Source organism: Equus przewalskii, chromosome 6, assembly GCF_037783145.1.
Source record: "Equus przewalskii isolate Varuska chromosome 6, EquPr2, whole genome shotgun sequence".
Classification (NCBI taxonomy): domain Eukaryota; kingdom Metazoa; phylum Chordata; class Mammalia; order Perissodactyla; family Equidae; genus Equus; species Equus przewalskii.
The window spans coordinates 19,513,000-19,526,930 of NC_091836.1; the positions used below are offsets into that span (position 1 = coordinate 19,513,000).

Here is a 13,931-nt window from a genome sequence, read left to right on the forward strand (position 1 = left end):
GTCAGAGAGATTGAAAGTGCGAGACGAATTTGACACAAAAGAGGTTCTCCATTGCTAAAATGGAGGGGCTATGGGGCAAGGACCTGACATCAGCCTAAAGGAGCTAAGAGTGACCCCTCGCCAACAGCTAGCAAGAACACCAGAGACTTCATTCTCCAGTAAAGAAGGATGGATCATTTCGCAAGGAAATGAATTCTGCGTTGAGAGCCTGAGCAGAGAACCCAGATACATCATTCTATATTTCTAACCTATAAAACTGTGAGATAATAGACGGATGTTGTTTTAAGGTACTAAATTTGTTATGGAGCAACAGAAAACGATGTTTATTGACCATTCAGTCTCCTTATCTTTCAAATCCTTTTTCATGCCTATAGCTTATTTTTCTATTGGGGTGTCTTTTTCTTACTCCTATGTTGGAGCATATTCTAGACATTAATCCTTTGTCAGTTATTTGTGTTACAAAAAAATCTTCTCCCAGTTTGCAGCCTGTCATTTACTTCATGAAGTGCCCTTTACGGTAAACACATTCTTAATCTTAATGTTGAATTTATTAATGTTTTACATACAAGTAGCATTTTTTGCCATCCTTAACAAATCCCTCCCTACTATGGAGTCATAGAGATAGTCTTATATTTCCTAGTAAATTTTATTTTTCATAATTTGTCTTGAGTGATTTTTGCTAATGATTTGAGGTAGAGGTCCAATTTCATTTTTTAATCCCCATAAGGATAATGATATGGAGATTCAAAATTTCAAAATGATCTATATTATTAGTTAATTTGCTCTTGAAAGACTACTCTGTCACAAATCAAATGTCAATGGGTATGAGTCTGATTGTGTGCTCTCTATTCTGTTGCATTGGTCAATTTAACTATTCTGCCAATACCATACCATCTTAATTACAGTTACACTTTACATAAGTCTTGATATCTGGCAGGGCAAGTCTCCTCTCATTATCTTCAGGACTGTTTTGACTATTCTTGGCTCTTTGTTCTTGCTCTTGGCTCATACAAAGTTGCAAACTTATCAAAATACCACAATTATGATTTAAACTGGAACTACACTAAACTTAGTCTCTTAGGGTAAGAAACGACAACTTTTCAATATTGACTCTCCCTAGCCATGACTACAGCTCTGTGCACTAACTTAGGTCTTCTTTAATATCTTCCAAAAAAGTGTTTACAATTTTCTCCATAAAAATCATATCGATCATTTGTTAGATATCTTTCCCTTAGATCATTATGGTTTTGTAGCTCTTATAAATACAGGTCCATAATCCCTTAACATCCTAAAAGCACTGAAAACTGAAGTTTAGCAATTTCTAGCAAAAATCTGACATGAAGTGATGTGAGATTATCTGGTGAATTCACTTATCCTACTTCAAATGAACATTCAGCTTATAGAATTATGTTTCTGAGGTGATGCAACAGATCTTGATTACAGTTTCATTATATAATGACATATGCACATAATATACAGCATATTCATCTTTCTAAAATCCCAAAAATTTCAAATACTAAAAACTCATCTAACTGAAAGGGTATCAAATACAGGATTTTGAACCTAATAAAATAGTTTTCCAAAATTTTTCCTGGTTTTGCTTCTGGTAGAAATGCAATTGATTTTTATACTGATCCTTTTATCAGTTCCCTTGCCAACTGTTATAATGAGCCTGCCGATCTTTGTGTTTACATAAACCAGAGATTAGAAAACTTTTTCTGTAAAGGGCCAAACAGTAACAATTTTAGCCTTTGCAGATCATACAGTCTGTTGCATCTACTCAACAATGATACTATAGCAACCAAGCAGTTACAGATAATGAACGATGAGCATACTGTATTCCAATAAAATTTTATAGGCACTGCAATTTGTATTCACACAATTCTCACGTGTGAAATATTCTTTTAAATTTTTTTCAACCACTGAAAATGTAAAAACCACTCTTAGCTTGCAGACTGTACAAAAACAGGTGGTGGGCTGGATTTGGCATATAGGCCATAATTTGCCAACCATTGATATAAACAAAGAATCTTAACATCTTCAAAGAGTGTTTCTTCCTTTCCAGTCCTTGAGCTTCGACTTCCTTTCCTGTGCAGATTTCCCTGTTCAATGCTGAACAGAGCAGTGATAGTATCTTTTGTTTATGATTTTTTTAAAGAAAGGTTTCCACTGTTAACACATTAAGAACAGCTTTTGCTGTAGGTTTTCCTTTATACCTAGCTTAAGAGGTGTTGGTTTTTATTTTTTAAATCATGAATAGTTGTTCAATTCTAGTAACTGATCTTTCTCAATTTATCACATGATTTTTCTCCTTTAAACTAACCATATGGTTGTGGCAGAGACTGCTTATTGTTTGACGGCCAAAATTTTATAGAATTATAGCTGGACATATGACTACTGAGCCACAGAACATTTCTCAGTATCTCTTGCAATTAGGTACGGCTATATGACTAAGCTCTCACCAACAGAACATGAGCAGAAAAGACAGAGGCCACTTCAGCGCCTAGGCATAAAGTAGTGAGCCTGCCTCCCCATGCTGTTTCTTCCATTTCTGCTGGCTGGAGCTCAGACATTGCAATAACTCACCTTTATAGAGACAGTAATAATGGCCTAGGCCAGAAGTTCTCAAACTTTTTGGTCTCAGGATCTATTTACAGTCTTAAAAATTATTAAGCATCCCAAAAAGCTTTTGTTTATGTGGGGTGTCTATCAACGTTACCACATTAGAAATTAAAACTGAAAAAATTTTAAGCTATTAACTCATTTAAATATAACAAGAATAACTCTATTAGATGTTAACATAAATAACATTATGAAAAATACAAATATTACTTACAAGTATGTTTAACAAAAAAGCACTATAAGGCAACTTTTAACGCCTTTTCATTTGATCCTAATAGTAATTCTCTGAGGTAATCAAAGCACTTATTAAATCAACTTTATTTTACAAGTAAAAAAAAAGTCTATAGAAGTTGTGACTTGACCAAGATTACACATCTACTAAGTATAAAATGGGGCCAACACAATCAGTGTAAAACATGGAGATCAAATGAAATTTCTCTAAGCTTTGTGTTTTGAAAAATTAGACTTTCTCTTTTTTATTTTGCAGGAGTTTGGAGGTGGCTAATTATACTCTCACCTTAAAAGTTTAAAGGAAAAAAAATCTAACACTATTAATATCTTAAAATCTTTTCTTCCAGAATTTTTTGCATTAACACCACATAATTTATATCAAACTGTATATACAATTTTGAATCCTTACTCCAAGGAATAATAAGTGTTCTCCACTCAATTATACTAATAGCTTACAAAGCAGTTGTAAACTTTTACATTCCTCCCAGAAATATATTCAAGTTACAGCTGATCCACATCCTTACCAAAACTTGATATTATCAGTCTTTATTTTAAGCCCTTCTAGTGAGTATAAAGTGGTGTCTCCCTGTAGTTTTAATTCATGTTTCCCTGCTAACTAAAGACACTGAGGATCTTTTCTTTTTTTTGAGGAAGATTAGCCCTAAGCTAACATCCACGGCCAATCCTCCTGTTTTTGCTGAGGAAGATTCATCCCATCTTTCTCTATTTTATACGTGGGATGCCTACCACAGCATGGCTTGATAAGCAGTGCTTAGGTCCATGCCTGGGACCAAACCGGTGAACCCTGGGGCCACCAAAGCAGAGTGGGTGAACTTAACCAGTACGCCACAGGGCAGACCCCAACACTAAGGATCTTTTCATGTGGTTGTTGGCTATTAATGTGCGTTCTTTTGTGAAGCATCTGTTCAAAGTTTTTGCCCATTTTTTAAGAACTAGGCTGTCTTAGTGAGTTCTAAAAGAACTTTATATCTCAATTATTTTCTCCCATTCTGTCTTGCCTTTTCATTTTCTTATTGCTCTCTTTCAAACAGAAAAAGTTTTTGTTTGCTTGGTTGGTTTTTGCTGAGGAAGATTCACCCTAAGCTAACACCTGTTGCCAATCTTGCTCTTTTTTGTATGTGAGCCGCTATCAGAGCATGGCCACATACAAAAAAGGTCTGCACCTGGGAACCAGGCCCAGGCCACTAAAGCAGAGCACACCGAACTTAATCACTAGGCCACTGGGGCTGGCCCAAGCAAAAGTTTTTAATTTTGATGAAATCCAATTTTTCTTATTAGATCAAACTTTCTGTATTACCTAAGAAAGTCTGCCTATCCTAAAGTTGTAAAAATGTTTTATCTTTTCTTCTAGCAGTTTTATAGTTTGGGCTTTTGTATTTAGGGCTATGATCCTTTTGGAGTTAATTTTTTGGATAAATTGCAATATAAGGGTCAATGTTCAAGTTTTTCCATATGGATAACTGTTCCAACATCATTTGTTGGAAAGAATTTAATTTCCCCATTGAACTGTGTAATACCTCTGTTGAAATTCTAATGAAGATAAGTGTGTAGGTGTATTTTTATTCCACTGATCCTATTATCTATCTTTTCACCAATACCACATTGTCTTCTTTTCTCCGCTGAGGAAGATTAGCCCTGAGCTAACATCTGTACCAAGGTTCCTCTACTTTATATGTGGGTTGCTGCCACAGCATGGCTGAGAAGAGGGGCAGGCCTGCGCCTGGGATCTGAAGCTGTGAAGTGGAGCACACCAAACTTAACCCCTATGCCACAGGGCCAGCCCCCACACTGTCTCATTTTCATAGCTTGTGAGTAAGTCTTGAAATCCAGGAGTGAAGGTTTTCTAACTTTGTTCGTTAGCCAAAGCAGCCTGCTGGGACTTAGCTGACTGGAATTGCATTCAATCCACCATTACGTCTTGGGAGAACTGACATCTTAATATTTTCTAAATAGATCTATGAACAATGTATATTTTTCTGTATATTTCAGTCTTTAATTTCTCACAAGTTTTCAGTGTAGAGCTCTTGTGCAGGTTCTGTAAATTTATTCCTAAGAATTTTATGTCTTTAATGCTGTTATGAATGAAATTTTTTTTACGTCCTTTTTCAAATTTTGCTGCTAGTATATATGGAAGACAACTGATTTTTACAAATACAACTTTGTGTTCAACAATCTTACTAAATTCAGTTATTAGTCCTGGTAGTTGTTTTGTAGATTCCTGAGGATTTTCTACATAAACAATCATGTCACCTACAAACAGAAAAATTTACTTCTTCCTTTCATTTCCTTCCTGATGTTTATGCCTTTCATTTCTTTTTATTCTTCTCTCCCTCCAACCATGCACACCTTGTTACCTGCTGAGTCTTTAAATTCCAAAGTGATATCCATACCAGAAAATTCCAATAACTATAACCAAAGATTTTCTTAAAAAGATAATTGGCCAAAAGAAACATTATTGAAAAAACACCCTAGTTTTGTTAGATGAAGAATATTTATCCTAAGACAAAAGGAATAAACCTTAGTCAAGAACTATATAATTATAAAACTAAGCAAAATGATCACACATGTACCCTTAAACAAAAAATCTAAGACTATACAACATCAGCATCGGTATCACTAGCACCAAAGCTAGAATTATGAGAATATTAATAATGCACGGATCCTTCCAACTTCTCGTTAATTCTTCCTATTTAACAATAAGTTACCACTTAGTGAGCACTGAATGTGTACCAAGATCTTCTAATTCTCACCATACTCCCTTAAGTAAGTAAGTAATTATATGTCCATTTCATATATGAGGAAATTAAGAATTGAAGAGACAGCACTAATCTAACAAAAGTCACTCAAATTAAGTGGCAGGGCCAGGATAAGAACTAACACAGTTTGATCCCAGAACCCATGAATTTTAATCTTAACCAGAATGTGACCTACACCTCTTCTTCACTGGCCCACAACACTGTGCTCTAGACATGTTAATCGAAAACAAGTAACAGTAATAGCAACGCCTTTTTCTTCCCAAAAGCTCTACCATAGCACTTTGCCTTGCTCCAAAAAGAACTCAATACTATTGACATTTTATTAAGTAAATAGTGGCAAAAATAAAATACACTTACTGGTTTCGGCATTTTCCTTCTCTTTGTGTCACCTTTAAAAATTCTTCACTTTTATGAATCCTGTTGTCACTTTCTGTTAAAGAAAAAGAAAGCATAATTGACCTATTCTATTTTTATATAATGCTTTTATTTTAACATGATTTATATAGGATAAAATAAATATTAAAACATTTTAAAATGAGTTTAAAGTAACAGAGCTCTCATTTTAATTTCCAATGTCTTCTACTATCATTTCACATTCTCTAAAAACATTCACAGATGTGATTTAAAACAGCACACATCTCAAGTCACACAATATAAACATACTGATCACTAACTACAAGTTTTAATTTAATTAGTGACAGCACATAGCAAAGAAACAAGATTGCTCAGGGCTCAAATGCTGTCTCTGAGTCAGGTTCACCCTTACATCAGCATGGAGTAGACAGAAGGAAAGTAACAGTGAAGAGAGATGGATTCAGATTCTAAAGAGAGAAACTCAAGAACGCTTTCCAACCTTTTTTCTGAACTGCCAAAGACAAAAGGAAATTCTGATTAATGTAAACTATAAAAAGATAACTTTTTAAAGAAAATTATTTTTTCTTCTTGAGAGCTTAAAAATCCAAGTAGAGAAAAACATGTAAAAAGTAGCTTATTCACCTAAGGTGTATAAAACGGCCATAGTCTCCTCACCAGCAAGCTGCAAGCTACTTAGTAGCAGGCTAGTTGCCTTAACTGAAACTTAGAATTGTCCTCAAGACCAACGTTAAATTGTATCTTCTCCCCCAAAAGCAACTGAAGGGAATCCTAATCTAGGAAAACTGTCATGCTGTCTTTGGGTAAATGTTCTTACAAACATCTAACAAAATTGGTTTTTCCTCTTACAAACCTAACCAAAATATCTAACATTCTTAATCATTATTAGTTGTCCTGAAAAAGTGATTATCATTCCAATCTGAAAATCTATAGCGGGAAGCGTATTAGATAAATTATTACTTTAAAATCAGCTTACATTGGTAATATCTCTGCCAAGAAACCTTATTCACTATACTAGCGTCAACTAAATTAATACAATGTTTTACATTTACTACTACATTATCAATTGTTTTTTAAGATGCTATAATCAACAAAATTGAAAATTCTCCAAATCAAAATAAAAATGAAGCATCGAAGTCAGTCCACTTCCCTAAATTTTATTCAATCACATGCCAATAAAACTTTCTATAGAAGGAACTTCCTCCTGAGATATTTTTTATCTCATACACTGAGCTATGAAATTCAGTTGGTAAGTATTAAACTCCTCATTTCCTCTTATTTCCTTAACAATTATCTAGGAAATGAGAGACCAACATTCCCTTCCCGCAGTCATCTACTTTCATGAACCCAAATGTACTTCCATCCTATCTTATAATTCTGTATTCTCTTTTCATCCCACTACTATGGTCTTAGTTCAGACCCATATCATCTCAGGTCTTAAGAGCCTCCAAATCGACCTGCTTTTCACATCATTTATAAGCCAGTAACTCCCAAATCTGTGCCTCCAGAACTTGCTTGGCTAACTTGACCTGCTCAATATCTAAAAATTATCTCAAACATAACATAGTCAAAACTCTTAAGTCCCTACTCCAGAGCCAAGTCTGCTTTTCTACGAGTCTTGGTGACATATTTCTAGAAAGTCAGTCATAGTATTATTCTCTCATGATTTTTTTATATCTCTACTACATCTGCAGTTATAATCCTCTTTTCATTACTAATACTGTTAATTTTTGCTTTCACTTTTGCTTGATTAATCTTGCCGGAAGTTTGCTTAGCTTATTGGTCTAAAAGCCAGCTTTCAGTTTTGTTGATCTTCTGTTTCTTTTATTTTTCTCTTTTACTAATTTCTGTCCTTTTCCTCATCATTTTTCTTTCTCACTAGTTGGCTTTACTCTGTGGCTCATTTTCTAATCCCTGAAGTTGAAAGTTTACCTAAGTAATTTCCAATCTTTTTTCTTTTCTAATATGTGTATTAAGGTCATAAACTAAATATGTCTAAGTATTAGGCAACTCCAAATATAAAGTCATCCCCCTATTTTGCAAGTAAGAATATTTAAAAATAATTTTGTATCATTTGAACATGTAAAATAACCAAATATGTATTTAGATTATTTATTAGTATACTTAAATATCAAAAACACATGATCTGGGGCCAGTGCCATGCCGAGTGGTTAAGTTCGCATGCTCCGCTTTGGTGGCCCAGGGTTTCACTGGTTCGGATCCTAGGCTCGGACACGGCACCACTCATCAGGCCATGCTGAGGTGGCATCCCACATGCCACAATCAGAAGGACCACAATCACAGTATACAACTACATACTGGGGAGCTTCGAGGGAAAAGAAGAAGGGGAAAAAAAAAGAAGATTGGCAACAGATGTTAGCTCAGGTGCCAAACTTTAAAAAAAAGACCTATGGGGGCTGGCCCCGTGGCCGAGTGGTTAAGTTCGCGCGCTCCGCTGCAGGCGGCCCAGTGTTTCGTTGGTTCGAATCCTGGGCGCGGACATGGCACTGCTCATCAGACCACGCTGAGGCAGCATCCCACATGCCACAGCTAGAAGAACCCACAACGAAGAATACACAACTATGTACCGGGGGGCTTTGGGGAGAAAAAGGAAAAAATAAAAATCTTTAATAAAAAAAAAAAATTTTAAAAAAAAAACCTATAAAATATTGATTCAGAACATTGTTTGCTTTATCTCATATTTCATAGAACAGTTCTCTTCAAACTCCTCACACACATGAGACATGAGGGCTTTATATCAGAACTTTTTGAATTACAGTAAATTTTTCAGATTACACAAGCACTTTTTGAATTAGTCTATTATACTATCACTAAAATTTTTATCCCAAGCCACAACTACCCATTTATATAAAACATTAGGAATTTTTTCCCTAGTTGTACTGTTGGAATATATTTTAATATCTACAGTGTAACCGCTGTATTCTTTTTTAAGTGATTTTTTTAACCATATCTGCTCTAGATTTCTTTACCTCTTTATGTTTAAATCACTTATCAGATGAGCTCTGTGAGCTTTCCAAACTCACCTGCACTAAGGCATTTCAGGTCAGCGGGCCTGGCCTAAACAGCACTTGTCTGCTCAAGAGAGAGAACATCTCACAATGAGAGAGCTCCTAGGAACACAAATAGAAATCTCCTTTTCTGGGGCATAGTTTTTGAGAAAATTGTCTTGCCTTCTATTTGAAACCACACCATTTTCCTAAGCATCACTTTAGTAGTTTCCCACACAGGTTTTTATACGTGGTTTTTTCATAATGGTTAGCTCTGTTTTAATTTCCAGTTACAATTTCTAATCACTACTAAGAAATTTTTTTAAGGTTTCAAATGGAATGGTTAGAGGCCTGGGGCCGAGTGCTGTCTTTTTATTATTTATTTCTAAGTTTATTATACTATAACCAAAGAATTCATTAAAACTTCCTATTTAGTACTTGGTCAGTTTAGCTTCTTTTTTGATGTTCCAGATATAAATGAAAATAATGTCTTTTCCGCATTTGATAAATTAGATCAAGCTAGACCAAGTACTTAATGTTTTGTTTACAGTCTCTCCACTATCACCCATTTTAACCCATTTTAGTCTTCTTAATCAATTTGAGAAAAAAATGTATTAAATTTTCCCAACTACGATTGTCAATGTTAATTTCTTCCTGTATACTGCCACTTTCTTATTTATATGCTTTTAGGCTATGTTATTGAGTATAAGTTTACAATTGCTGTATCTTCCCTGTGAATACTTCCTTTTTTTCATTAAGTAATAGTTTAGCTGCACACAAAATTCTAAATTGACGGTGTTCCCTCAGCATTTGGAAGATATTTTCTTCTGGCATCTGCTGCTGCTGATGACAAGTCTGTTGTCAATCTAACTCATTCCTCTGAGGTAATCTGCCTCTTTTTAAGATTTTCTTTTTTGGTGTTCTTCAGATTTACTTTTATTTATCTTGTTCAGGATTTGGTAAGCTTCCTTATTCTGAAGACTCACACTTTTCTGAAATTCTGTAAAATTATTAGCCATCATCTCTTTCCATTCAACAATTCTTATTAGATACATACCAGATATCTTATTCTTTAATCTATGCCTACTTTTTCATATTTTCCAACTCTTTATCTCTCTGTGCAACATGCCTTTAGTCCTTAATTCTCTCTAGTTGTTTTTAATGTTTTATCTCTCCACTAGTTTAAAATTTCAGTGATTATTTTTATTTCTAGAAATTCCTTTTCGGATTTTTAAAAAATGCTTTTTAATAATGCCATGCTATTTTATAATGCGTTTTAATTCTTCTTTTATACCTATGTTTATTTTATGTCATTATAAAATTATTCTACTATTTTCATTTCATTAGGGCTTATTTCTTAATGAAGTTTCTAATTCTGGACAGAAAGTTCATGTCCTAACCCACTCCCCGATGTGGGAATCCTGCAAGGCCTGATTTGTATATGTATCCCTACAGAGGTGTTTCAAGTTTGCTCCTACCAGAGCACTAGGGATTTAATTGTCCTAGACTCAAGTTTTACATTAACTCCTTGATTTAGCATCCATTACCATCTCAGACCCATGGCCACACCCTAGAGAAGTTAACAGATACTCAAGAGAGCTTCCTCATCTACTGATCATGTTATTTATTAAACCATATGGCTGTTGTGCCCTTCCTGTGCAACCTCTCACCAATAACGAAGATCAAAGGAAAGAAAGTGAGCATTAATTACATGCCAGACTACAAACTAAGTTAAAGCACTCAAATTATAGAAAAAGTATCAAACACGAGGCCAGCTAAGCAGGTAAATAAATATCAAGTATGCAGGTTTATAGAATTTCTGAAGTTACGTATTAATCAAATACGGAAACTAAATGAAGGCAGAGTTTTTTTCTTTTCCTTTAAAAAGTAATTTACCCATATTTTCAATTCTTAGAGTTACTTCAAGTTATACTCTACAGAAAAGGACCTTTCAAGCAAAATAATCCATACTAAAGTTTCAGGTTTAATAAGAGAGCTCTGCTGACATAAAAGTATTAATATATCATAGGCCAGGATATACAAAAATCAGGTTGTTAAGCAAGCTAATTAAAATCTTTTAAAATCTCCAAAAGCCTAAGTGATCTATATGAACTGTGGGGAAGTGGGGCGGGGGGGGGGGGGGGTCCCTAACAAAAAGCCTTTGCAAATAAGGATACAGCTGACTTCTAAAAGAAGCTTCTAAACACATATTTTCAGACCAGTGTTCTCTCTTAAAAATCAAGTTAGCCTTCACCCTGTTTTATTTCAGTTAATTATAAATTATCTGAGAAGAATTTACTAAAGCTCTACATCCTTATTTACCCACTGAAAGTAAACTGATTACTTAACAATGACTTATATTTATAGAATACTTCATAGTTGTATGTTCCTATACATTATTTAATTTTCTTCTAACTAAAAACTGAGGAGACAAACAAGACAGGTCACATTATGACCACTTTACAGTTGAAGAAACAAGGTCCACTGCATAAAAGTGACTTGTCCTAAGTTACAGGGGTACTAAATGGCTAAGAGATCTTTTGACACTTATAGTCCAGTGTTCTCCCATATACTAAACTGTCTTCCTATTTTTGATATTTAAAAAGTGCTAAATAATTTCATTTGCGGAAATTTACCTGAAGAAAACAATAATGAATGTATACAATGTTATAACTACAAAGATTCTAGTTATAGTGCTGTTTGTAAAAGTATATGTCATACTGAGAAGTCAGTTAAGTGAACCATGCATGGCACACTTGTACGCTCTGCTAGACCACAATGCAGCCAATCAAAATGGTAGAGAAAAATATTAAATGACAGGGCAAAATAAAACTACTACGTAAAAAGGCAAGTTATAAAACCATACATACAGTATTATCACATTTCTTTCTAAAAAGTATGAACAAAGAGAAAAGACCAGAATAATTATACTCCAAAATGAGTGTCTAGGAATTAGAATGAATCTGTAAATTTCTAAAATGAAAATATAGAGCTTTTGTAATAAGAAAAACAACATAGAGCTTTTGTAATAAGAAAGAACATCATAATTCTAAGAAAACAAACTGAAGTTGGACCTATAACTTCACCATAACATTTAATAAAATCTAAGTAATTTAATCTTTTTTCAAAAAGAGAGACAAAAAAAATTCTAGCTTTGGAGGAAAAATATGACTAAGGAAGATAGATAGGTTATGATGAAAACAGATTAATGTTTTATTTAAAATTCCTACATAGGTAGAATAAAATAAGTATCAAAACAAAAGCAGCAGAGTAGAAAAACATGCAACAGCCATAACAAAAAGTTACTATGGAAAGTAAAGAAATAACTAAATATATAAAGATATCATTCAGACTCCACATAGTAAATAGTTAAATGAGAAACTCTTTACAAACAAATCTTACATTAAAAAAAAATGCCCCACTGTGCTGATTAAAACTACAAATCAAAACAGCTTTAAGGTATTACTGATTACATACTCATTAAACTAGCAAAATAATTATTAATTATACATGCCAGTACTGAGGAGACTGTGTTGGTAAACAAGTAGATAAATACTGCTTTCACACCATAAACTGGCTCTGTATTTCTAGAAAGTGAGTTGTCAATATATAACAAAAGCTACAAGCTTTTCTGATCAGCAAATTCTGCTTCTGGAATATACCCAGAGAAAGAAAAAATACAAAAGAAAGTAATCTGTGCCAAGATAGTCTCAGCAATCATTATAACAGCCAATAATTAAAATCACAAGTAAAGTAATGTTGAACTACGTGATAACATGATGGACCATTACAGGGTTTTTTGTATATTATGACAAATTGTGTCAACTTTTACACAAGGATAAGGGAAAAGGCAGAATAGCCACGCATTGTAACTAGATAGAAACACAGGTATCCTTACAAATGATCTCTGGCTATGTAGAACTGAACACTTAATACTAATCAGGGTCTTATTTTTGTTAAGTTCCTCATTTCAAAAATTAGATGAGAACCTCAAAAACATATTTCACTAAATTGTTTATGTATCAATTTACTAGCTGACATAATATGATATACGTAAGAATTGTCCCTTAAATTTTTTAGGATTAAGCTGTCTATAAATGTAATTAAAACCTAAGTGTTCAACCAAGTTGATAATTATTGAAAAATATTTATATGATGATATTATTTAACTTCAATAGCACATTTCCAGTCCTTCTATGATTGTATTAATGTTTTTTCTTAAAACTGGCATCTGTCAGTAGCAGAATCGACAATTTAATACAGTGTCACAAGAAAAGCCAAGATACCTGGATAGATGACCAGGAATTACATCTCTGATTCATCTTGAAAACTAACTTTGACTTTCAGTGTCTTCTTTTCTTTCTTCTCTAAAAAAACTATTATAATCACTTAAACCATTGTATATCAAAAATAAATAATAGAAATCAACTCTTCTCTCTACCCTCATAATACACGATCATTGAAAAAACATTTTCTCCCTCCCCTCCACTCTTCCTAAATTACTTAGTGGTCTTACCCTACACCTCTTTTCCATACCGTCTACCCCAGAGGCAAGGAACGCAATCATGGCAGCAAAATACCAACATATCCAGTAAGTAGTGTTAAGAGACGCTACCAGCATACACATCTCTCATTTCCAGAAAATTACGTGTATGAATACGTACTCAAACAAGGTGCTACATTTTAGAGACAAAACACTCATATAAAACATTCCCTTCTTTGTTCTTTAACTTTGAGAGTGACCAAAACAGCCTCCTCTCTACTTCATACAATGGAAAAGCACAGCCTCATGCTTCACACCTTGAGCTCTATTAAGTCAGGGCACAACAACAGACTCTTCCCACCTGCCAGGTGGTAAAACAGGTGTTAGGTCTGGTCCACACTGAGCCTACACGGAAGCTTCAATAATTTATACCAGGCT

The 13,931-nt window shown here is 34.1% G+C and overlaps 1 protein-coding gene across 1 annotated transcript in view; it reads right to left on the bottom strand.

The window, feature by feature from the left end:
• Window positions 1-13,931, bottom strand: part of RDX (radixin) — an 85,502-nt gene that overhangs the window by 63,321 nt on the left and 8,250 nt on the right. Inside the window, exon 2 of the mRNA XM_070623072.1 lies at window positions 5,988-6,060. Coding sequence (XP_070479173.1) covers window positions 5,988-5,999 — 12 coding nt within the window. The 5' untranslated portion in view covers window positions 6,000-6,060. The remainder of the gene's footprint in view (window positions 1-5,987; window positions 6,061-13,931) is intronic.